The 24,424-nt window shown below is 49.3% G+C and overlaps 1 protein-coding gene across 4 annotated transcripts in view; it reads left to right on the top strand.

Moving 5' to 3' along the window:
• RALY (RALY heterogeneous nuclear ribonucleoprotein) overlaps positions 1-20,768 on the top strand; it is a 71,413-nt gene extending 50,645 nt beyond the window's left edge. For 2 of the 4 annotated variants that reach the window (XM_010722268.2, XM_031556504.1), the window contains 8 exons: positions 1,142-1,406; positions 5,794-5,866; positions 12,392-12,439; positions 12,584-12,744; positions 13,859-13,972; positions 14,796-14,941; positions 18,838-18,886; positions 19,035-20,768. In XM_010722268.2, the coding sequence (XP_010720570.1) occupies positions 1,151-1,406; positions 5,794-5,866; positions 12,392-12,439; positions 12,584-12,744; positions 13,859-13,972; positions 14,796-14,941; positions 18,838-18,882 (843 nt within the window). In that variant the 5' untranslated portion in view covers positions 1,142-1,150 and the 3' untranslated portion in view covers positions 18,883-18,886; positions 19,035-20,768. The other 2 variants (XM_031556505.1, XM_019622068.2) reach the window with 2 other exon arrangements.
• Positions 20,769-24,424: the final 3,656 nt, after the last annotated feature.

Here is a 24,424-nt window from a genome sequence, read left to right as displayed (position 1 = left end):
AGAGCTGCTCCATGTAGCCAGGGAGCTGCCACCCATCCCAGGCCAGACTGCCCAGACCGAGATGGAGAGCTGAAACCCCAAGCTGGCTGGACTTCATCCCAGCAGTGTTCAGGCAGATGTTGAAGTATCTGATAGGGGCCAGGGTGCTCTGCCATAGCCAATGGGGAAGACCTATGGAAGAGCAGCACCAACCATGTGCATTGTAAAACAGCTCCCACAGCTCTGCACTGACTGCTCCTGAGTAAATACCATATCGTATGTGTGCAGCACACAGTAAGGAGCCCCAGGCAGCCCCTCTTTTTTTTTGGAAGATGAAAATCAAACCAGAATCTTTGGACAGGTGCAGTTTTTGTTGCATAAACAAGAGCAAACTGTCTGATAAGCAGCAAGACTAGATTGAATGTAATACAGTTCCCAGCCCTGATCCTTCCTAGGGACTGCCCATGAGATACCCCAGGTAAGGACGCAGGAGGATCGTGCCTTGCAGCTGTGGTGGCGGGCTGCAGTGCTTGCTTATGATTCCCAAGCAAACAGTGACATCTCCTGTTAGCTCAGAATGCAGCTCAAAGCCCAGCAATGCTAGAGAGCAGATATCAGCTAGGAGCACAGTGTTTCCTTCACCACGTAAATTTCATTGCTTACTTCCAGAAAAATGAAGCCTTCTTCTATCTACAGATGCAGATCTGCAGGGTCCAGGTTGTCCTTGTGCATGGGGAGAGCCAGCCTGTGCCAGGGGGACGGACCTGTGGGGAAGCCTAGGAGGTGGGCATGAGCAAAAGTGCTGAATGCAAACCTGCTCTAAAAAGAGCAGTCCTTGAACTCTAATTAAGTATAGACAGGTAAAGACTTTATTTTAATTGCATTAAAGTTTTTATTTGGTTGTAAAATCTATTTAAATACTATTCTGTGCCTGGGAAGCAGCCAGCATACACTCGAGTCAGCCTGATAAATGCATCTCTGCTGAGCTTTGTACTGGTGGCAGCAGTCCCTGCCCAGCACAGAGGAGCCTCCAGAGGCTAGCTGTAGTTGGGGTGCTGGTCCCCTTGCTCTAGCCTTGCTGGAACCCTTTTCCCCCTCCCCTTTTTGTAAGACTTGGGTAATTCCCTTGCACACCTTCCTGACTCCTCATTTGTTCATTCAGGTGTTCAAGATGTCATTGAAGGTGCAGACGAGCAACATAACGAACAAGAATGACCCCAAGTCCATCAACTCCAGAGTCTTCATCGGCAATCTCAACACAGCTGTGGTCAAGAAGTCAGATGTGGAGACCATTTTCTCCAAGTACGGCCGCGTGGTGGGCTGCTCCGTTCACAAGGGCTATGCCTTCGTACAGTACTCCAATGAAAGGCACGCGCGTGCTGCCGTGCTGGGTGAGAACGGACGCGTGCTTGCAGGCCAGACACTGGGTAAGTCTTTTGTGTTCTAGGTGCCCAGGTGCAACAGGGGCCAGCTGCCCCCTAAAGGGTAGTCAGGGCATGGCTGGGCCAAGATCAGGCTGCAGGATTGATCTGTAAATCAGGGTCAGGTTTAGGGATGGTGAATGGATTAGACACAGCCCACTGATGAGCCAGCAGGGCCATAGTGATGAGACAGGCCTGGGGGCATATTGGTCCATGGGGCAGGAACAGCAGGGTCCATATCCAGGCACAGGCATGGCTGTGACAGTGGTGGACACCAGCATCAGAGCTGTCCTGCAGATCAGCAGTGAGGCTAAGCACAGCCATCCAGATGTATTAGTGCACTCAGGACTGTGGCCACAGCGCTGCTTGGACTTTGTAGAGGCAGGGGGGACTCTGGACAGAAAAAGTGGCATCCTGAAATGAAGAATTGGACTGAAATAACAGCAGCTCATCACCTGAATGGCTTCCCTCAGTACTACCAGAGGACTTGATCTCCTATTTTTTTCACCATCCAGAAGTCAGGTGTCTCACCATTTCTGATCACATGGACATCCTCTGTGATCAGCAGAGATGAGCTTCTCTGTGTTTGAGTCTGAGACATCTGGTTGAGGTTGGGATGGAGGTACCAAGGTACCAGCCTTAGCCTTGCCTTTCAAGAGAGGTGAAAATCTAACTTGGACGGTCTTAGACTGGCTTCAGCCAGCTGATGTTAAATGAGATAACTCTCCCCCCACCAGATATGTGAAAGTCTCTTGTCTGTGTGATAAGAAATAACAAACAAAACCACCCCAGCTGCTCCCAGCTGCATCCTTGTTTTGCAGATTGCTCTGAAGTGTCACATGCTGAGAAGCCTTTGTCACCAGCTCTAAGCTGAGAATTGGAACTGAAGGCAGTGTTTTTAATGAAAACTTGTTATTTCTAAGTCTGCTGCAAGCAGCGGCCATTGGACACACAGGGGAGCGATTTGCAACCCATTCCCACTCTGCTGCTAGCACAGCAGTCAGAAATAGGAAGTTGTGTGCTAGGTCATGTCTTTAAGCCACTGTGCTGTTTCCATCCATGGTTTACTCGAATACAGAAACTTTTCTTCACTTCTCTTGCTGTCAACACAAAGCAGAGCTGAGGTGCAGTGTGTCAGGGTGGCTGCAGCCCAGATGTTGCCCACATGTTTGCATTGTTGGTAGAAATGATGAGCGAGGTGCTGGGGAGCAGAGGAGCTCATGCTGGCACTGCTGTCAGCAGTGCAGCTAGGAGAAGGCCACACAGCCACTTTGCTTAAGAGAGATGCCTATAAAAAGGTATTGTGATTGGAACTGTTTACTGTCCTATTGGTGCTGGTCCCAGAGGTCTGCCATGCCAGCAAGGCAAAAGAACCAACCTACAGCTGTGAGAACTGCACACACACTGGAGGAGCTTTCAGTTCCCTTTCATTTGCCTTCTCTTCATGATCAATTCTCACAACAGAAGAGTTCAGCATGCTTTCCCGTAATACTCATGGCCCAGTATAAATGTGGATTTGCTTCTCTTTCAGTGGAACCCAGCAGAGAGAAAGAGGTAAAGATGCTGTACAGTGTGATTAGAAAATGTCTGCACAGGAAAAGTAGAAGACCCTTACAAAAACGTGGTTTCACAGCCACGTGGGCTGTACTAATGTGGAGGGAAAGAAAGAGATGGGACAGGTATGGGCATGGTAGATGTGTTGCTGGTGAGGTTGTCCCTGCCTCAGTGCATGGGCATGGCCTGGAGGGACATGCTATCATCTTCAAACCAAAACCTGCTGGTACAACCAGTACTGTCAGGCTTCAAAAGCAGAATTCTGAATGTGAGTCTCAGACTATAATGTCCAGTCCTCCAAGCACCTGGAGCGTGGTGGCTGGAGCCAGTGTTCCTTCCCAGCTCCATGCAGTAGCTTCAGCTGGTTGCACGTGCAAGCACCTGATGCTGCAGAAGAGCGGTAAACCAGTGCTCTTCAGGCCTACAGCTGCATTCTGGATGGCAGGAGCTCCTGGGAAATTACCGCCCGTGCACTGTGGACAGCACTTGGTGAAGGGAGAAAGCACCTCCAACCTGCTGGGGGGCAGCAGCTTGCAGTAGAGCAGGGCAGCATGTCCCCAGTGCCAGCAGGAGTCGTTAGCAGGACATCCAAATCCAGAGCCACTCCTACATGCCAGGCCTTAGCTTGAGCAAGGCAGCAGCTCATCTTTCTATCTGGCATCTTTTTATTAAGATCAGTTCTCTATCTGGATGTCCTAATAGCATTTTATTCCATCTTTTTCTATTCTTCTTCCTTTATCAGCAGACGTGCAAATTGTCAGACTTGCATTTTAACTGATCAGCAAGATACTGAATGCATTATTAAATTGAGGTGTTTGGAAGCCGTGTCTGCAGCCCATCCCTCACTGGGTCATGGACTGCTCTGCCAGGCAGGTCCTGGCTACCACTGTGCTTTCTGCAGATGCTCTTAGAAAATCCAGTCATTGCAGGAGGCCATCACTATTTCAGTGCAGGAGCTCTGCGCTTCAGGCTGGATCCACACCAGTAACCTTTCCCTGACATCTTTGATAGACAAAGAACAATCTTCTCATTTAGTGCAGGAAGAGACACCTGGTTATGGGCAGCGGGGGTCTGAGCAAATGGGTTCAGTGATGAGGAGTAGGGAGCCAGAATGGAAATGGGATACAAAATGTGTCCAGGCTGATGTGCATGCTGAGCTCTTATCTTTCCCTGTTCATTGACAAGGGAGTCCTGGGGGTTCTGACGTCTCATCACAGTCAGATTGAAAGTACAAATTTCCTGCTCTGACTGTACACCCCAGTGAAGGCTCTGTGGTGCTGTTTGTAGCAGTGCATGCCAGCAAATTGAGCTAATTGTTGTCATTATCCACCATTCGGCTTTCGTTGCATTTCCCTGGAAGGGTGTCAGTCAGCATGCTGCTGTCAGTTGCTCTCCATTTTGCAGGAAAAGTGATTGGCAGCTTGCAAGATGCACCCTGACAGCAGAATGGGTTCACAGCAGGAGAACTGGAGCTGAGCAAGGATGTGCTCTGGGATGCACCGTGGAAGAATTTATTCCTCCCTTCCTCTATAGCATTGCCAAAGGCATTGTGTTGTTCCAAAAAACGGAAAGACATCCATGTTGGCAGCAGCCATCCAGAACTGTCCTGTTCACTCCTTGTTCAGGCTCAGCATTCTCCTACGTTTGCGTTAGCAGCTGAATATGGAAGGGTGGAGAGTGAAAGGCAACAATGAAAGGAGGCATTTTGATCGGAACGTGCCCCCGTGCCAGAACAGCAGCACATAGCATGGCCACCATGGGTGGTGGTCCCTTTGCTTGCAAGGAACACATTTCCAGGGCATGCATGTGATGTTGAGCACAAGTCTTGTGCCTAGCTGATGAAGGGAGGTACAGCCATTAAGCAAATAACTGCAATTCATTTCCAACTCCAGAAGCAAGATAGTAATGCACACCCAGGTGGCTGCAGTTGTCCTTTCCTATCCCTGCCAGAAAAAACCTCCAGTGACTCAGGCTGTGTGATAGGACAAGATAATAGGATTTCAGACTAAAAGAGGGAAGATTTAGATTGGATATAAGGAAAAAGATGGTGGTAAGGCACTGTCACAGGCTGCCCAGAGAGGTGGTGAATGGCCCATCCCTGAAGATATTCACGGTCAAGCTGGAGGCTCTGAGCAGCCTGATCAAGATGTAGATGTCATTGTTCATTGCGTGGGAGTTGGACCAGATGATCTTTAAATGTCCCTTCCAACTCATGATTTGCAGTGTCCAGAAGCATCTAGACAGACTTATGGTCACTCTTGGCACTGGCTTGCCATCCTCTTGGCTATCTCCATGAAATTGGCTCTATCACTTTATTCCCACATCGAAAACATGTTTGGCAGAGACTGAGAGAGAAATTTCCTCCACAGATTAGAGCAACCCATTCTCCCTGCCCTTCATCAAAGATATGCTTGAGAGATCAATTGGGTGTGTGTCCCTACACTCCATGCACTTTTTAATGTATCCCAGTCCAAAGCAACTTGTGGCTTGTGCTTAACACTCATTTTTATTCTAGAAGGAGCAAGGAATAAATTGGAACTACTGGCAGTTTTCTGTATTCTGTGCCTTATCATAACAGCACTGTGCTCCCCTGGGAAGCCTGCCCTGAATTTGTGTACATGGGTTTGAGCGTGTCCAGAGGCACTGACTTTGAAAATGAGTGTTTTGTATCTGTGTAGAGCAAGAGGAAAACATTTGTCTTCCTGTGAAGGTCCATCAGGGACCAGCTGAAGGAAGGCAGGAGTGCAGCAGGTCTATCCCAGCAGAGTGCAGTGGGGCTGTGCCTCACTCCCAGTTCTCATGGGCACACAAGGTAATGTTGTGGCTTTGTTTGTTGCAGATATCAACATGGCTGGGGAACCTAAACCTAACAGACCTAAAGGGCTGAAGAGAGCAGCCTCCACATTATACAGGTAGGTCACCACGAACCTCCTGGCCCAAGCTCTCTGGGCTGGTATTTCCCTGAAACTGCTGCCCTGATCTCCCTGATGCCTGCCCCAGGCAACCAGGCCATTCCTGTCTTGTCAGACTTTCTCCTCCCATGGCCTTTCCTGAGCCTGGCCCTTGCAACCCCACTCAGGGCTGGGCTTAAGGGACGAATCAATGGCAGACCCAGGGCTGGCCAAGGCCTTTGTTGTGAGACTCCACCTGAGAATGGCCTGACCCAAAAACAGGGTAGGAAGTTATCAGATCAGTAATTGGAGGTGACCAAGGAGATGGTCAGGGGAAGTCCCAAGGGAGCCAGTGGTTCAGAGCAGTAAAGAGGATGCCGAGCATGGGAGGAACAAGTGGGACATGGGATAGGTCTACAGGAGATGTGGGGTGTTACAGATGTCAGAGTGAGTCTTCAGTGCCTACTCCAGAGACTTCATCATGATTCTCGTGATAACTGATGATTTTCATTGAAGCCCCACAGTCTGAAGTTGTGGGAGTGTGGGAGAAGCTCATGTTCCTACTCATGAGGTTGCAGAAAGAGTACCTTGAAAGTTTAAGAACCCAGAAACAAATAACAAGATCCCAAAATGTGTTTTATTTATAAATTTAAGTGATTGTATTCACATGGAGACTAGGGCACTAAGTCAATATTTAGAAAGCGTGATGTTGGGAATGCAAGAATGGAATGAGTATCAGTGTAATAGGTGGATGTTGCAACAAGAGAAAATCATGAGAGAATTGTGGGTTTTTCTCTGAGAAGAAAAGAAGTGAGGGATGAAGAGAAGTGAGAAAACGATGATCTAGACTCAGTCCAATAGCACAGTGCTAGTAAATGGCAAAACTTAACAGTGCAGTGTGCTGCTGACGTAGCTAAACCCACCAGAGCTTCAGAAACCCACCCACCACCACCCCCAAGGCATCTGCCAAGACCTTCCCTGAGACTCTCTGCTCAGTTCTTTGCAGCATTCACAAGACAAATTCTCCCGTCCTCAGCCAGCATGTTCTTCCCTGCTTTTCCCCCTGCTTTGGCTCATACGTCTGGCCGGGAAAGTGATGCTGGGAAAGGGAGCAGCATCACCAGTGTAAACCTGCTCTTCACATGGACTATCACAGATGAGCCAGATGAGGTCCACCTGAGGTGATGAAGGAGCTGGCAGAGGTGATTGCCAAGCGGTGTTTCACCATCTTTCAGCAGTCTTGGTCAACCGGAGAGGACGCAGATGACTGGACTTGCTAATGTGACACTCAGCTGTAAGAAGGGTTGTCAGGAGGATCTGGGGAACTACAGGCCTGTCAGCCTGACCTCAGTGCCAGGCACGGTTATAGAACAGTTCATCTTGAGTGAGATCACACAGCATGTGCAGGACGACTGGGGGATCAGCCCCAGGCAGCATAAGTTCACAAAAGGCAGGTCCTGTTTGACCAAGCTGATCTCCTTCTGTGACCAGGTGACCTGCCTGGTGGATGAGAGAAAGGCATGTAGCCTGCCTAGACCAGAGCAAAGCCTTTTGTCGCTGTCTCCCACTGTCTTCTGGAGAAGCTGGCAGTGGCTCAGACGGTTACACTCTTTGCTGGGTAAAACACTGTCTGGATTGCTGGTCCCAGAGAGTGGTGGTGAATGGAGTTACATCCAGCTGGTGACCAGTCACAAGTGTTGTTCCCCAAGGGTCAGTATTGGTGCCTGTGTTGTTCAGTATCTTTATTGATGATTTGGATGTGCGAATTGAGTGCACTCTCAGTAAGTCTGCAGATGACACCAAGGTGGGGAAAAGTGCCTGGGGGTAGGAAGGCCCTACAGAGCGATCTGGACAGGCTGATGGATGGGCTGAGGCCAATGGGATGAAGTTCAGTGAGAACAAGTGCTGAGTCCTGCATTGTGGTCACAACAACCCCAGGCAACACTACAGGCATGGGGCAGAGCGGGTGAAAAGCTGTGCAGAGGAAAAGGACCTGGGGGTGTTAGCTGACAACTGGCTGAACATGAGACAGCAGTGTGCCCAGGTGACCAAGAAGGCCGACGGCATCCTGGTTTGTGTCAGAAATAGCACAGCCAGCAGGAGCCGGAGGTGATCGTCTCTCTGCACACAGCACTGGTGAGGCTTCACTTTGAGTGCTGTGTTCAATGTTGGGCCCCTTGCTACAAGAAAGACATTGAGGCCCTGGAGCCTCTCCAGAGAAGGGCAATGAAGCTGTGAGAGGTCTGGAGCACAAGTGTTATGGGAAGCACTGGGATTGTTCAGTCTGAAGAAGAGGAGGCTCAAGGGAAACCTCATCACCCTCTATAACTCCCAGAAAGGAGGTTGTGGCGAAGTGGGGGTCAGCCTCTGCTCCCAGGTAACAGCAATAGGACGAGAGGGAATGGCCTCATGTTGCACCAGAGGAGCAAACTGCTTGCAAATTGCTCCAAGAGTCTTAGTGTAGATTTAACCCAGGTTGGCCTTAGCCAGAATTTGGCCTTCTGGTTTTGCAGGGAGGAAATGCAGATCTGTGCATCATCTTCACTGTTGTATGGAGATGGAGATGACACAAAGCCTTCTATGTAGTTGTACACGTACAACTTGCATGGTGCCATAATGCAAATGAATTCGTTCCATATATTAGATGATAGAGCATTTCTTTGTCAGCATTTACTCTTCATCTCTGCCTTGACCACTGATCCTCTGTTGAAATGGTCAGTGTTTCGGCCTTCCAGGCTGCCATGTAGCTGAAGAGAGAGATATTTGCTTCCTCCCACAGATATGGATGTGCTAAAATATGGGCCACAGACTGCTCTGAGCTTCAGCAGTATTTCACTCCAGATTGATGACAGATTTAAACTTTGCCATCTGGACTAGCAGTGCTTATGCTATCTCATGGAAAGCCAGGAACCCAGGTTTGCAGTGAGCTGTGGTTATAGCATTTTCTAACCATCGTAAATTTTTCTGAATGTTAGACTTCAAAAATCGCAGCACTGTCATTTATAGAAATGCTGTGTTAAACACACAAGATTATTTTTTCAGTAGTTGGGTTTTACTTTGCCTAGCTCCAAGAGTGCATGAGAGAGGCAAGTATTAGAGAAGGCAAGACAAAGGATATCTCATTTTGGACTAAAGGAAGCAAAAATCTTGACAGTCTTGTTTGATCCATCAACCCCAGGGTATGTTTGGGTGTTTAATTGAAATCTCTTGGGAGGTATCCTCCCACCTACCTCCAGAAGGTAGAATATAATCCGAGGTTCACACCATCATCAGTTTTTGGAGGTGGCTTTACAAAAGCCAGACAGACAGACAGTGGAAAACTTTGCTGCCATCACTGTTCTGCCCAGGCCCCTGCTGCAGGGCAGTGAAGCAGACAGAGCTGTACTGACCACAGACCTCTGTCCTTCCTAGTGATGTTGATGCTAAAAGGACAGGCAGCCTTGGGACAACCTAAGTCCTGCAGGAGCAACCAAGTGCCACACAGCTTGATGGGCAAAGACCTCCACTGACATTTCCGCAGCCTATGGTCACAGCTGGACAATGTCCTTCAGCCCAGCTGGCATCCACATCCCTTATTGTACCCATGGCAGCCCAAAAGCTGCACTCACACCACCTGCAATCAGCAGAGCAGTGACACCCTATGCCCCTTGGTGCCAGATTTGCCAGCAGAGGGCTGAGAAACAGCCCCAAGGAAGAGTAGAGGTATACAACAGTACCCATGGGGTCCAACACTGGTGAGGACTTGTGCAGCCCTTCTGCAGCCCCAGTGTCTCAGAAGTGCTGGGCTCACTTCCAGCATTTCACTCCCAGCTTCCCATCTAGTCGCAGGAGGAAAGAACCTCACACCAGATGTGCAGGGCTTTAAAAGCTCTCTATTTAACCATGGCCAGATTTTCCAAGTAGCTTTCCAGTAGATATTATTTCTACTGCTGCACTAATTAAGGTTGTGCAATTGTTAGTAGAAGGATGTGAGCTGAGCACAACGTGTTGCCTGTGACGATTGGCCCAGGTAATTAAAAGCACAGCCACTCAGCTTCACGTTGCTATTCAGGTCCATGCTCAGAAATGGCACCTCAAATGTAATGTAAATTCAGCACCTAAAAACAATTGCCCTTCAATTAGAAATGTGTGGGTTCTGCACCTTTGTGAGTCATTACTAAATGTTATTTAATTGCTCAAGAATAGCAATGCAGAAGGAATGCATCAGGAGTCGTGCTGCTTGACATGGCCTTACAGGATTCTGCTGCCTCTCTCTCTGATTGTCCCTGCTTTCATTTTAAAGGGCACGATGTCACCAACTGATTGAAAAATGGCGAAAATTATTCATGTACATAAAGGAAGCCCTGTCAGGTCACTGAGTAATGATTCATCTACTGCAGGAAGGTTTATCCTACATGCAGGGAAATTATCAGGTGTGCACATTTCAGATAAATCACTGAAGCTAAGATTTTTACTGGCATTTTTCTATTCTCGTGTTGGAAGAGTTGCCTTTTGCTCCACGCCTGACTTCTAAAGCTGCTGGTAAGAGCATCCAACACTGCTTCCCTCCTCCCACTGCCCCCTGCAGGACTGGCCATGACCTGGATGGCGTGTTACAGCAGGGTTCAGACTTCAGAAAAAACCCTCATTTGAGCCCTCTGTGTTCCTGGAGGGCTGTATTGTGGTTTCTAGGTGATGAAAGAAGCTGAGGTCAGAGTGTTTGCCATCCCTCACCGCACTGAGTCAGAGGCGGACTCCTCTCACACACATTCAGCCCTCCACTCTGTCGGGGCTCTCATGGGGTCTCGTTGTCTGGACTCCCTTTGTGCTTGCTGGATTAAAAAAAACTTCCTTCAGTGCAGTTTGCTTGACATTACTTCAGATGTCTGCCTTTGGCTGCGATGAGCCATGGCCTGGAATTGCCTTTTGCTTGAATGTGTTGGGATGTGTTTACATTCCTGCTGGCTGAAGCTAAACAAGATACATCCCACTGTTTTTGGGGAGAAGTCAGAACCAGTTCTCCAGGATAATTAAGCATCTACTTCCTTTTGGAAATTAATTAAAGAATATTTGGAGTCGGAGCAGGATGATTCTCCTCATCCTGGCTTTCCACCCCCAAAAAGTTAGTGGCCTTGCTGGGGCTAGTCAGGAGCATTTCACCTGAACCTGTCAGGTCTGACAAATGTCACAGAATTGTAGCAATTTCAATTTAACTTGCAGCTAAAGAAGGAAAAAGAAAGGAAGCGTGGGAGTCTGACAGCATAGAAGAATCCTCATTCAATTTTCCTTTCAAATGACATCCTATTTTGATTCTATTCTGTGTTTATTGGATTCAAACAGAATTGGAGTCAAACATGCCTACTGATCAAAATAGACTGGAGAGCCGAGGGCAGCTGTTGTTCTTGGAGATTTTCTGTATTTTCAGGCTTCATCCCAGGGCCGAATGGAAATAAAGTTATTGGTCTTGAAAAAATACATCTCTTTCCATACGAACAGGCTGCTTATATTCCAGCAAGAGTTGATGCAGTAGGAATTACCTTTGCCTTTCAGCTGTGAAAAGCACAACAAAGAATAAATACAGACCACGCAGGGTTTTGGATGGGAGGCTGCTGTGCAGCCAGCAGCACAGTGTCTTCAAGACAGGTCAGAAGGCGAGGTGCCAAACCAAAGTACAAGGTAGAATGGCCAGTGCCAGCACAGATGCCCTGGGTTAAGGCTGAACCATGCTGTCTAGCAGCCACTGTGGCCAGCCACCCATCCTTTGTGTCACTGCTTTCTTACAAGGCAGGACACCACATTTACTCCCAAGCTACATACTTGAGTGCTCACCCTTTCCTCTTTCCATCCTCATCTCCTTGTTCCTTTTAGTACTTTATGCTTTCACTACACACCTTTTGCTTTCAAGGGCTGCAGTAACCATTCTCTTTCTTCACAGCAGCACAGCTTCCCATGCAACCAGCAGTAATCCAGGCAGCAGCACACAGGATGTGGGGAGGATCTCACTGTGAGGGGAACTTAAAACATCCTCAGTAGCAAAGATGTTAAATGAATAAAAATCACCTTCTTCCTGACTTCTTCCCTACCAATTGTATGTGATACAAACAAGAATCATAGCAAGGCAGCAGCAGGGCAGGTAGGGCTGTGTCCTCCTGATGTGGGCGCAGTCCCAGCATACAAAGTGCAGGAGGGAGGGATGTCAGCAGTGCCCTGGGAGCAGGTAAACCAGTGTGGCACAGGCAGCCCCTCAGTCGTGTTTGGAGCTCCTCTGCCAGGTGGGCTGGTCTGGAGGGCTGCCCCTGCTCTGGGATTTGGTCTTTGTTTGGAACATGGGCATCCTCACAGCATGTGTGTGGACAATTGCCCCCAGCCCCTCTCTGTAGATGTTAACCCATCTGCACTTCTTGCTTCTCCCTCAGGCAGCCCCAGCTTCACCCAACATCACCCCCTGTGCGCTGCCCCGACCCTGTGGCCATCGGGTCCGTGAAGGTGGGGTGTGGTGGCTATAGTAATTAACCCGTGTTACTCATCAGTAGTAATTAACCTGTGTCATCCTGCTTCTTCCTGCAGCGGCTATGACTTCGACTATGACTATTACAGAGACGACTTCTACGACAGGTGAGCCGGGGAGGCTGCAGCCGAAGGGGCTTTTCTGTGAGCTGTGAGGGGCAGGCATGGGTCCTGGCAGCAGCACCCGACGGTCTGACCTGCCAGGGCCCAGGCTGTGGTGCTTCAGCTCCTGCTTCCCCCGTATCCCTGCAGGCTCTTTGAGTACCGGGGCCGGGTGTCTCCGGTGCCCAGGGTGGTTCCAGTGAAGCGGCCGCGGGTCACCATTCCCCTCGTCCGGCGTGTGAAGGCAACTCTCCCTGTCAAGCTCTTTGCTAGATCGGCTGCCATTGCCAACAGCTCGGCCAAGCTGAAGTGTAAGTGTGTGTGTGCAGAGCGGGGCCTGCTCCTGCCATCTACAGCACGGCCCCCATCCTCCAGCCAGGCACCCACAGGGCTGGGTGCTCCCAGGGCAAAACCTGCAAAACCCCAAAACACCTGCAACCAGCAGCATAGGGAGGGCTTTTCGGAAGCCCACAAGCTGCAGATATGGCAGGGGAAGGTGTAAGCACAAGGGCTTATCCTTGGATCCCCACCAGTGCCACAGTGAGAGTGATGGCACATCCAAGTGCCAGGTCCTGCCCTATGCAGGATGTTGTATGGTGTGGGATTATCCCTTTGGCCAGTTTAAGTCAGCTGTCCAGTTTCTATCCCTCCCAACTCCTCCTGCCCTCCCTCGTTGATAGGACGGTAGGAGAAACTGAGAAAACTGAAATGTCCTTGGCTATGTATAGCACTGCTCAGCAACAACTGGATGCATTATCAACATTGTTTTTCTCCTAAAACCAAAACACAGCATCGTTCCAGACACTGTGCAGAAAAGCAAATCTGTCCCAACTGAAGCTAAGACAGCTCCTCACGACAAAGAAGACACTGAGGTCATGGAGTGTGACCAGAGAGGGGCAGTGGAGCTGTGAGGGGTCTGGAGCACAAGTCTTATGGGAATGGCTGAGAGAACTGAGATTGTTCAGTCTGAAAGAGGCTCAGGGGAGACATTATAGTTCCCTACAGCTCCCTGAAAGGAGGTTGTGGTGAGGTGGGGGTCAGCTTCTGCTCTCAGGTAACAGCAATAGGATGAGAGGGAATGGCCTTCACTTGCACCAGGGGAGGTTCAGGTTGGATATCAGGAAATAATTCTCGGAAAGATGGTAATGCACTGGCACAGGCTGCCCAGGGAGGTGGTGGAGTCACCGTCCCTGGAGGTGTTCAAGAAGAGGTTTGATGTGGCACCGAGGGCCGTGGTCAGTGGGCACGGTGGGGATGGACTGGGGTTGGACTTGAAGGCCTTAGAGGTCTTTTCCAACCTTAACAGTTCTATGATTCTGCAAGAGGCTCAGTGCAGGAGAGCTCATTGCAGCTCTCAACAAGGGCTGTGCTCCCATTTCAGCCAAGCCCATGTTGGCTGACGCCTCTCTGTCCTTTCCTTCCAAGTGAAGTGCAGCGAACTTCAAACCATCAAAACTGAGCTGACACAGATCAAATCCAACATCGATGCTCTGCTGGGCCGGCTGGAGCAGATTGCTGAGGAACAGAAACAGTCCACAGGTCAGTTGGGTGTGTGCTGGGGTCAGGGGTGCTGCTCGAGGATGGGCAAAGACCTTGTCAGAGCTGCTCTGCAAAGTCAACGTGGCTTGTAACATGTTCTGGGCACTGACATTGAAGTATCTCCCCTGAGTTCCAGGTGAGGAGGTTCCTCAGACACAGAACAAGAGGTTTCTGTAGCCCCCAGACATGTAGGGTGCTATGCTAACAAACAAGACAGAAGTCCCTGCCCGAGGAGTTTAATTCTATTTGTCAGTAAATAGACAGTTCTCAGCTCCAGACCCTCAGCAGTTTGTTGGAGAAGGTTCTGCTTTGCAAAGGTACTCCATCCTTCTCTCAAAATTGAAGTTCAGAGCTGAAGAGTGGACCATGTTTCAGTGGAAACACTGATTTGTTCCTCTCAGTGTTTAGAAGAAGGAGAAAACAGCACAGAAGTACCAGATGGAATTGAAGCATCTCTGCAAAATAAGTGGTCAAAAAAAACTTCTGTGCTGCCAATTATTAGGGGCTGCCAAAATCACACACCCAACCCCCTCCAATTATGAAATGGGAGATTTTTTTCTTCTACAGCACAGTTTGATTTTGTTTCATTTGCCTTATTTTTTGGGTTACTTCTGCCTCCCACACTCACTCAGAGGGATGCGGAAGGGCGGCCGGCTCTGCTGTTTTCTAGCAGCTCCTTCAAAATTAGCAAAACTTCCCATTGCAGAATAAACCCTAAATCCATTATTTACACAGCAACTCAGTCCTGGGGCCCTGTGGATCAGTCTGATCAGGCGGCAGCCATCACCCCCTGATCCTGATGCCTTGGCTCTTGCTCTCACAGAGGTACGGAAGAAGGTGGATGGCAGCAAAAGCGAAGTTTCGCAGGAAGACACAGCGTCAGAGGCAGAGGTCAACACGGAGGAGCCACTGAATGGAGATGAGGGAGAAGAGGAGGGCCTTGCACGGGATGAGTGTGAAGATGAACTGGTAAGAGAGGCTGGCTAGTGTGTCCCTCCAGCCAAGATAATTCAGCAAGGGACCACAGTTTTACCAAGCTTGTTAAACCCCCCCCCAGGACAATAGTTTTCTCCTCCCAGAAGGAAATTGTTGTATTTAATCCCATGACTGTTCACAGCTTGCTCTTCCTAGCTGCTCTGTGGCTTGCAAAAGCTTTGACCTCGTAAATGCTGCAGAAACACTGCTGGGTTCTGAAATGCAGATTACTTTTATTTTTGATTTCAAAATAATTAATGAATGGTTTAATTAAGTTGCTTTGCTCCAAAGGAAGTGGATCTCAGATGAATAGAAACATATGTTAAAGACAGACCACGTTGTGTTAACTGCACTTTCCTAACAGCATGAATTTGCAATGCCCTTTTGTCCATTGGACAACAAATAGCAGAAATGTGGTTATAAAGTCTCAGCAGGTTGCTGTGCGTGATGCTGAGCACCATAGCAAGGGCAGCAGTTTCCTCTGAGCGTGGCTAGCCTGATTTTGTGCACATCAGCCTTTGTCTTGCTCTGAATAAGGACTGGTGAACCTAGGGAGCAGATTTTCGTGGGCCTTTCTCACTACACACTGGCACACTGGCACTAGAAGTGAGGATGGAGCTCACCGTCCCTTTCTTCTGCCTCACCCCATCATCACTGGGCTGATCACATAGCATTTCATTCTACCTATGGCCAAAAATCTTAGGACACTGACCGGCTGTTTGCACTCCTCCACTCTTTTGCTGGAATCGTGATGGATGAGGGATCTGAATGGGGTCTTTCAACTGTTTCAGTTTCTGGGACCTCATTGCTGAAATCTGTGACCTCTGCTAAATCTGAGAAGAGATGATTAAGGGCAGACATCATAAGAGAATGCTGGAAGGGAGAAAGGCAAAAGCTGGCCTCCTTCTCTGTGTCAGTTAGAATAAGGAAGGCCAGGTTTACATCAAAGGAAACAGGCAGAAATTAGGTGATAGAAATTAGGGGAAAACTTGCTGATGGTAATGATGATAAAGGGCACACAGATTGTCAACAGAAAATATGGACTTCTTTGCTGCCATTCGTGGGATAAGAATACAGACTGGAAATGATTTAAGTGTCATAGAATGACAGATTGGTGTGGGTTGAAAGAGATCTTAAGGATCATCCAGCTTCAACCCCCTGCTGTGGGCAGGGACACCTCACACCAGATCAGGCTGCCCATCCATCCAGCCTGGCCCAGATGGGGCATCCATAGCTTCTCTGGGCAGCCTATGCCAGCACCTCACCACCCTCATCATGAACGTTTTTTTCCTTTTATCTAATCTAAATCTACTCTTTTCCAGTTTAAAACCATTACCTCTTGTCCTATCACTACATAACTTCGTAGGAAGTCCCTCTCCATCTCCTTCAAGAAGAGCTTATCGGGTACGGGTGAACAAGTGCCCTGTTTCAGGCCCTAGCACTTCTATTTTCTGTTATTCTCTGATTTCAAAGTGACATTGAGTTCAGAAATATTTTACTGCCAACTTCAGACAGGCTCAGATGCGCTCAGCATGAAGCAGGTTAATGTGTGGAACTTGTCTGCAGGGGTGTTTTCTTAAACACTGCAAGGCAAATCACAAGGGCCATCCTTTAAATTTTGCTCCTGACCTTAGAGCACTGAGCAGTTTTCAAGTCTTTTCATTTCCTGGGGAGTGAGTTCTTCATCCCATGTCTTTGACTTACAGCCATCAGCTTACAGAGTGCCAATGGGCTCAGGGGTCTGGGAGGGCACAAGACAGACCTAATCAGTTAACTGGGAGAAAAACAACCCTTGAATACATTGGCCTTTTCCATCAGCTTTGTCACCAGGTCAGTGGATCCTCTGCTCTGCTCCGCTTAATTTTTCCTTAGCTTTCCTTTTACAGCTGGTGTACCTACCAAAGATCTTCTTCTTGCCCTTCACATCCCTCACCAGTTCCAACTCCTGGCTTTTGGCTTTCCCAACACTGTCAGCTGGAGTGACAACTCTGTATTCCTCCTGAGTGGCCCAGCCTTGCTTTCACTTCTGGGTTCTGTTCTTTCCGTAGGAAGAAGCTTGGTTTGGCCTTTGCTGTGCCTCCTCGCTGGTCTCTTGTCATGCCTGCCCAACCACACAGCAGTACAGACTGTTCTCATGTTTTGAGGCAGGTGGTCTTGAAAGACACCCAGCTCCTCTGTGCTCTGTGGGCCAACAGAAAGGTCGCCTGTGAGATTCTGCCCAACAGACCCCAAATCTGCTCTCTTAAGTTCAATTCTGTTGTTTGTCTTAGTCATTTCTCTCAGGAAATTCAACTTTGCTGTCTTATTGTCACTGCAGCCCAGACTTCTTTCCACCTTCACACTGTTGTCTGGATCTGCCTTGTTCATGGGCTGCATGTCCAGAAGAGCATCAGGCTGACCCCTTGTCAGTCAGCTGCATCAGGAAAGCTTTCTTGATGTTCACCAGAAATCTGTGGGGTTGCTTGCACCCAGCCCTGTTGACTTTCCAGAAGATAGCAGGCTGATCAGATCCATGAGGAGTACAAGTGGCTACAAGCCAGGAGGTTTCCTCCAGCCATCCCAGTAGGTTTTGTATCATGTGGCATGCACCAGGTGCCCACCACGATGTCACGTAAGTTGTTCTGTCTCCTGATCCTCAGCCACATACTCTCAGCTGACTCACTGCCTGTTCCAAGGCAAATCCCCACGCATTTGAGCCCTTCCTTTGCCCAGAGCACATGCCACCTGACTTGGTTTTTTTTCCTGAAGAGCCTGTTTCCAGGGCACTACACCTGCTTTGTATCTGCAGCTCTGCAGACAAAGAAGGAACCTTTGTTCTGCTGCCAGAACTCACAAGCCTCCAGGCTTCCCATCTTGGGAATCGCAGTCTCCAGCTGCTCCTTGTTCATGCATTGCACTCTTCAGAGTTTTGCCCCCACAGGGGCTCTGCAAACACCCACTTGAGTTCCCTGATTGCACAAGGCTATTTCCCTCCTCCAGTGCCTTCTGCTAACCAGGTTGTGACTGGTCTCTCTTGCTTTTTTTCTGGATCACCTATTATCACTTGCAGACATCTCCTGGCTCCATTTCCATCTGTTCTTTTTCAGTTCACGAAATAAAAGACTACTGCTGAGCATCTAATTCATTTAATGATGCCATATTGCAGAATTGCTCCAGGAGGGCAATTTTCACATGCTTTATTTTCAAATCCACTCTCATATGGGGAGCAGTTCAGCACACTGCACTGCCATTGCAGCCTTTGGAGTGGTGAATATCCTGAGTGTTACTTTGGAGGACGAGCTGTGCAGTGTCTCTGTTCACCAGCAGTCTTTGTGATGTTGCCTATTTGCCATTGCAGATCAGCTACCCCTGAGCATCTTTGTGCAGTTCCTGCAACTGCAAGGTCTGTGCTTACAGGTGTGGCCATTCCCAGGTCCCAAATAAACTTGTCACAGAGCTAAAACAAGGTAAGAGCTGTGCAAACACATATGATGAAGCCCACTTTGTACAAATGCTGTGGCTACTTAATTCTCAGGTTAGCTGGTCATGTGAAAGTCAGGGGTCTGTCCAAGCGCTCACTTAGCAATCAGTGCTCACCACTTGCAGCTTACACCCTGGGCTTAAAACCTTCCCCAGGGACACGCAGCTTTCCCACTGGAGGTCTGGCTCTGGAGCAGCATAGATCAGACACCAGATTTCACACCACTGTAGGAAGGTGGGCTTGATTTCATCCCAATCTCTTTGAGGTTCAGCAGAAGCCAGACCTCAACACCAAGCAGGGAATCACACATTCTGGGGTGATTGCCCACCATGGAACCAGCTGGTCTCTTCATGTGACACAGCACGGTGTCTCAAGCAAGGCAAGATGGGCACATGGTGATCTCTTGTTTCTTCTTCCCTTTCCCCTCCAGGAGAACAGCCATTACACAGATGTGGAGGATGCCAGACTACAGTAACCAGGTACAGCTCACACTGCTTTTGGAGGCTGATTCAGCTGGGTCACTGATCAGCCCCTCGTTTCCTTTCCTACATCACACATTGCTGTCTGTGAGGTTCCAGGAAAATGATGCACCCTTTTATCCCCGCTGTCCTTTGTCTCTCCTTGCAGCCCTTTTAGAACAGCAGTGAGCGATGGTGTGAGGAAAGCACGAGGCTAAACCCTGCCCTGGCACGTTGAGCAAGACAAGCTAAATTGAAGTGCTGCTGTCATCTCTACCTGGCATTCAAAAGGAGAAACATGGCCCAACATCTTCCACCCATCTGTAAAGCAAAGACAAAGAAAACTCATCCCAGCAGATCCCCACGACCCCGTGCAATGGATTCAGAGCTCTGCAGCGAGCACAGGCAGCAGCCAAACCCTGCGTGATCCATAATCACCCCTGGCTGGGTATGGACCCAGTGAGTCAGAGATGATACGGGGCGGTTGGCAGGAGAGGAAGGACAACTAAGCCCATCTCAATAAGGACTTTTTTTTTCCCATGCTAGGTGAGAGTCAGAGCATTTGGTAACTGGGGGAAAAGTACTGTCTCGGTTTGGACAATTAGTGTTCTCGCATTCAAGGTCACTTTGAGGAACAGGGTGCGGGGTGAGCTCTTCTGCCAGAGCGGTCACCTCCTGCTGTGGCTCTCATCCCATGCACTGCTGCAGGTATGTGGCTGCTTCCAGGCAGACGAGCTGGTGGCTGTGCATGTGCTGTGCTCTTTGCAGCTGCTTGAAGAGAGGAGAAGGTAAGGAGATGCTGCCTGTAGGAAATCAAGTGATCCCAAGCAGGAGGAACAAGGCATGCATCGTCTTCAGTCGTACAGCAGAGAAGGGGTGCAAGCATGCATCAAGCAGGTGGATGCAACCCTTCTGGAGCAGCAGCTCCCTGGAAGGGCTACGACCCATCTCCAGCCAGAGCAGTCAGCCCCTATCCTGCCCTGCTGCTCACATCTGTTCCTCAGCCAGCTCCCCTGGGTCTCTGGGGCACCAGGACAGTGCTGTGCAGCCGCTGACCACCACAGTTGAGCTCCATCATCCGACAGCTCTGCAGTGCAGCTCCTGAGCGTGCTGAGGCCAATTACAGTGACCCCAGCACAACGTGTGTGGGTATGCAGGCATCTCTTTCTCCTGCTTTTGACCCATGCCACGTCCTGCAAGTAGGAGGCTGAAGCAGCCCTTTCTCACTGCAACACCCAAGAAGTCTCTCAGCCTTTCTCATCTTGTTCCTTCCTCTTCCATGTGCTTATGCAGTTTTTCTGGGTTCAGAGGCAGATGGGACTGAGACTCACGCAGCACTTTATTCATATCAGTTGTGTCCTGCCCATCTCCCCTCTGTTTCCCACTCCCCTTCCAAAACACACACACAATCAGTGCTTTGAATCCAGAATGCTGTCCACACCTTCTCCTCAGTCCAAGAGCCCATGTGCACCCCCTGGACTGCACAGGGTGCTCTGAAAGGGGACTCCTGCTTTCTGCTCCAGCGCTCAAAGCCAGACCTCTTCTACAGCATCTCTCTCTGAAGGGTGGAGGGGAGAACAGGTCATGGGGGCACCACTTCCCTGCCCAGAGGACCATCCTGGAGCAAGCATGGCTCTTGAAGCACAATGTTTTATTTGCATTTCTTAGTTTTGAATAAGTCATGAGAGAATTAAGGGATCATCGTGCTTTCCCCTACCTTTTTCTGGTTCCTGTACAATTTATCCATTGTGTTGTACTGAGCCGTTGTAGAGCTGTTTTCTAGGCTTTGAGAGATGAGCTGCGGTTTTTGCTATGAACTGGCTGTGATGCTGCTGTCTGGGAGAAAGGTGACCTTGTACATATGATCCTGTATAATAAAAGAAAGAAATCTAAAGAAATCTAATTTGCTTTTGTTGTCTGCTCTGTCCTACACAGACACACATGCTCTTCTGCTGTATTTCACACGAGCAAATCTTTCCCTTCCTGAGCTTCAGCTCTGCCAGCAGAATTGGGTTTCTTTTGCTCAGGATGTAACGGCTGAGTTTTGAGAGCACCCTCCTCTCCGTGCCCACCCTGAGCCCCGTGCCCAGCCCAGCACTGCTCCAGCTTGGTGCAGCAGTTGGTTTTAGGCCATTAGAGCGTGGCCAGGGTCTCTTGGCACACAGCTGTTCTGATTCTGGTAAATTTTTGCAGAGGATGAGGGACTTTAGCCCACAAAGAGGAGGGGAATCAACTCTTTGAAAGGGTTAATAACAGTAGACAAGGGGAAATGGTTTTAAGTCGAGGGAGGGGAGATTTAGGTTGGATGTCAGGGGGAAGTTCTTTACAGAGAGAGTGGTGAGGTGCTGGAACAGCTGCCCAGAGAGGCTGTGGATGCCCCGTCCATCCCTGGAGGTGTTCAAGGCCGGGTTGGATGGGGCCCTGGGCAGCCTGGGCTGCTTTAAATGTGGAGGTTGGTGGCCCTGCGTGTGGCAGGAGGTTGGAGATTCGTGATCCTTGAGATCCCTTCCAGCCCTGGCCATTCTGTGATTCTGTGATTCTGTGACTTTGGGAACTGTTAGGCAGGCCTTTGCACGGCAGTTATTTTGCTTTTAGCCATAGATCCGTCCTCGCAAAGTGAGTTCTGTGTGAGACCGTGCAGCAAATCTCACAAAGAGGCAAAGACAGAGCAGTGGGGTGGGAAAAGGGAACGTTCCGTTCACCCGTCAGGCCACAGGGCAGCTGAGAAGCACATAACAACCATGCCAGACACTGCCTCTATGTCATATCCCTCCCGCAACACCTTCCCATTATCTGTGGGATAATTCTCGCTCTTAATAAAGTTGTGGAAACATTGAGAGATGTGGTCAAGTATCTCCAATGGCTCCCAGTGGGTACCAGCCATTATCCTCCAGGAAAGCACTGCCCAACCATGGATCAGATGTTGAGAAGCAAAGCAGAACCTTGATTAGCAATCTGGAAACATTCAAGGAACTGTAAAAATGAGGTGTGTGCTTAGAAAGTACCTGCTGGACTTCAGGGTCTGCCTGGAAGAGCCCAGAGACCAATGTAGCAAAGCAATGGCTCCTCTGAAGTCTCTTCTTGGGTTTGCTCCACATCACAGTGCTCCTTCCCTGGTGCTGTCCCTTCGACTGAAGCATCCTTTGAAGTAATCCCAACATTTTTGGGGGCTGCTGGTTCTTCCTCAGCCAATACAGCCCAGCTCACCCCTCTCACAGAGTATTCACACTGCTTGCAGTCAGGGACAGCCCCACATGGCTCTTGGTTGGCCATGGCAGCAGACGGGGACACTGGAACAGCCCTGCAGTGCAGAGTGCCCCACTCTGAGCTCAATGTGAGCAGCTCCTGGGGGCCAAAGCAGGCAACTTCCTGGTGCCGTGAGCACCAGGACTGAATCATGGGAGATTTCAGGACTTCAAGAGTGGGTTCACAGGCTGGGAGCACAAGCCATTGGGAGCTTGTTTCCACATCAGCATCTGATGCAATATTTGAATAACTGCTTTAAGAACTGATGTGAAAAGATGAGATCAGGCGGGAGGTGAGCAGCAGGAGGAGTAAGGACAGAACTAGAATAATCATAAATTGACCATAAGGGACTGTCTTTGTGCCTAAAAGTTCTAAGACAACTCACATAGCCCTCACTGATTGGGTGTGAACACAGAATCAGCACAACTTCCATGCGTGGGGGGCACATCAGGCCAACATGGGCACTGGGATGTGCATTTGCATTCAAAAACCAGAATTTCAAGAGAGAGGGAGAAGATGCAAAGATGTGTTAATGAAAGCGTGGGAAGGTGAATTGAAACCAAAAGGACAAAAAGAGTGGGAGGTATTAAAAAAAGTGGCATTCTTCCATGTACCACCAGATGTACTGAGCCCATCAGTGTGGTTTGGGTGCTCAGAGACCCGCAAGGACTGAGCCCCAGTGGGCAGTAACCCAAAGCACACAGGAGATGAATAATGCCAACACCACAAGAACCACACCAGACGTCAAATGCTCCAGAGCCCCACCAGCAAAAACAAGGAACAGAAGATGTGTTCAGCTTCTCTAATTCATTCCAGATCCTCTTGTCAAACCCGCTTGCTGCATGGGATTTTTTTCTGAAAAACAGATCCCAGCTGTAGATGGTGACACTCAGAGCTGCACTACGAACAGCTTTGAGAAATCTGGTCCTAAATGAACCAAAGCAGTGATCCACTGGGAATTGTTCTCATCTGCAGAAAACCTTAATAGCTCATTTGAGGAAGGATTCTAGCAGGGCAGAACAATGCACACCCACACATCTGCACCAGAGACACAAGTACCGCATGCTGCCTTTTCAACTGCTCTTCATAGCATCCATCTGGTGCCCTACCAGGTCTGGTTTACCCCCAGCAGAAGTGTTCCCCCAGCAGCAGGACATACAGAACATACACTCCTCTCTGTGAGTGAGCCCTGAGCACAGCAAAGAATGGGGCACCACCTACGAGAGGCACACGGCAGCCATGCTCCTTTGGGGACAGTCATACCAACAGCTCTATCACTGTAAGGAGCACCAGATCTGCTTTTGTTGCAGCTGTTTCAGCAGGGAGCTTTCAGAAAACCTGTTGGAAATGCCATTTTTATACAGCAACACACAGATGCTTTTTCCCATGTTCAAATTTTTGCTGGGGGATCATTTTCCCACTCAAAATATCCCCATTCTTCTCTTTCCACAAAAGAAACGTGCGTTGTCAGATGAGCTCAAGGCCTTCCTCCTGGCCAACAGCCAGGCACTTTCCATGCTGAATGCAACTCATGTTGGCAGATACCCAATTCAGGCAGTCTCTGGTGGTGTACAGAGAAAACCAAGCCCCCAGATATGCACTGGGACAGCACATTGTCTGTTGGATCCAATTGGGTCACCAAAGAAGCAGTAAGAAGACGGCAGCGCAGAGGGTACAAGAAGAGCAACCCACCTTACAGATGGAAGAGTTCATCTCCAACCACAAGGTTGGGAGCACAGAAGACACTCTGGGTGTCACACTGAAACACTCAGTGCCCCGCAGGTGCAGCACAGAGCTCTGGGTGCTCCCACCCAATGGAGGCAGCTGAGTGATGTACACAGCCACCAGAGAACTGCGTTCAGACAGCGCTGCTCCACATCCCAACCCAGAACCAGCTCTGCACTCACAAAGCAACACTTTTCCCACTGCATTTCTCTCTTTTTTTTTTTCTTTATAGCATTTCCCTACTTGCCCAACCCTCACTTTCTATTATTATGAGGGCTGCTCTGAAAGTAATGCCTCCTATTTTATGGTGTTGGTCCATGACATGCTCAGAGAGGTGGTGGATGCCCCATTCCTGGAGGTGTTCAAGGCCAGCTTGGATGGGGCCTTGGGCAACCTGGTCTAGTATTAAATGTGGGGGTTTGTGGCCCTGGGTGCAGCAGAGGGGTTGGAGCTTCATGATCCTTGAGGTCCCTTCCAACCTGGGCCATTCTGTGACGACATCAGAGGCAGATGTTGGTGGGATGGCAGTAGAGCTTGAACCCACCAATATCCCATTCCATTCTGTTGCAATCTGACAGACTGGCAGCT

Source organism: Meleagris gallopavo, chromosome 22 (genome assembly GCF_000146605.3).
Source record: "Meleagris gallopavo isolate NT-WF06-2002-E0010 breed Aviagen turkey brand Nicholas breeding stock chromosome 22, Turkey_5.1, whole genome shotgun sequence".
NCBI classification, from domain to species: Eukaryota; Metazoa; Chordata; class Aves; order Galliformes; family Phasianidae; genus Meleagris; species Meleagris gallopavo.
This window is presented reverse-complemented; position numbering and strand designations above follow the sequence as displayed.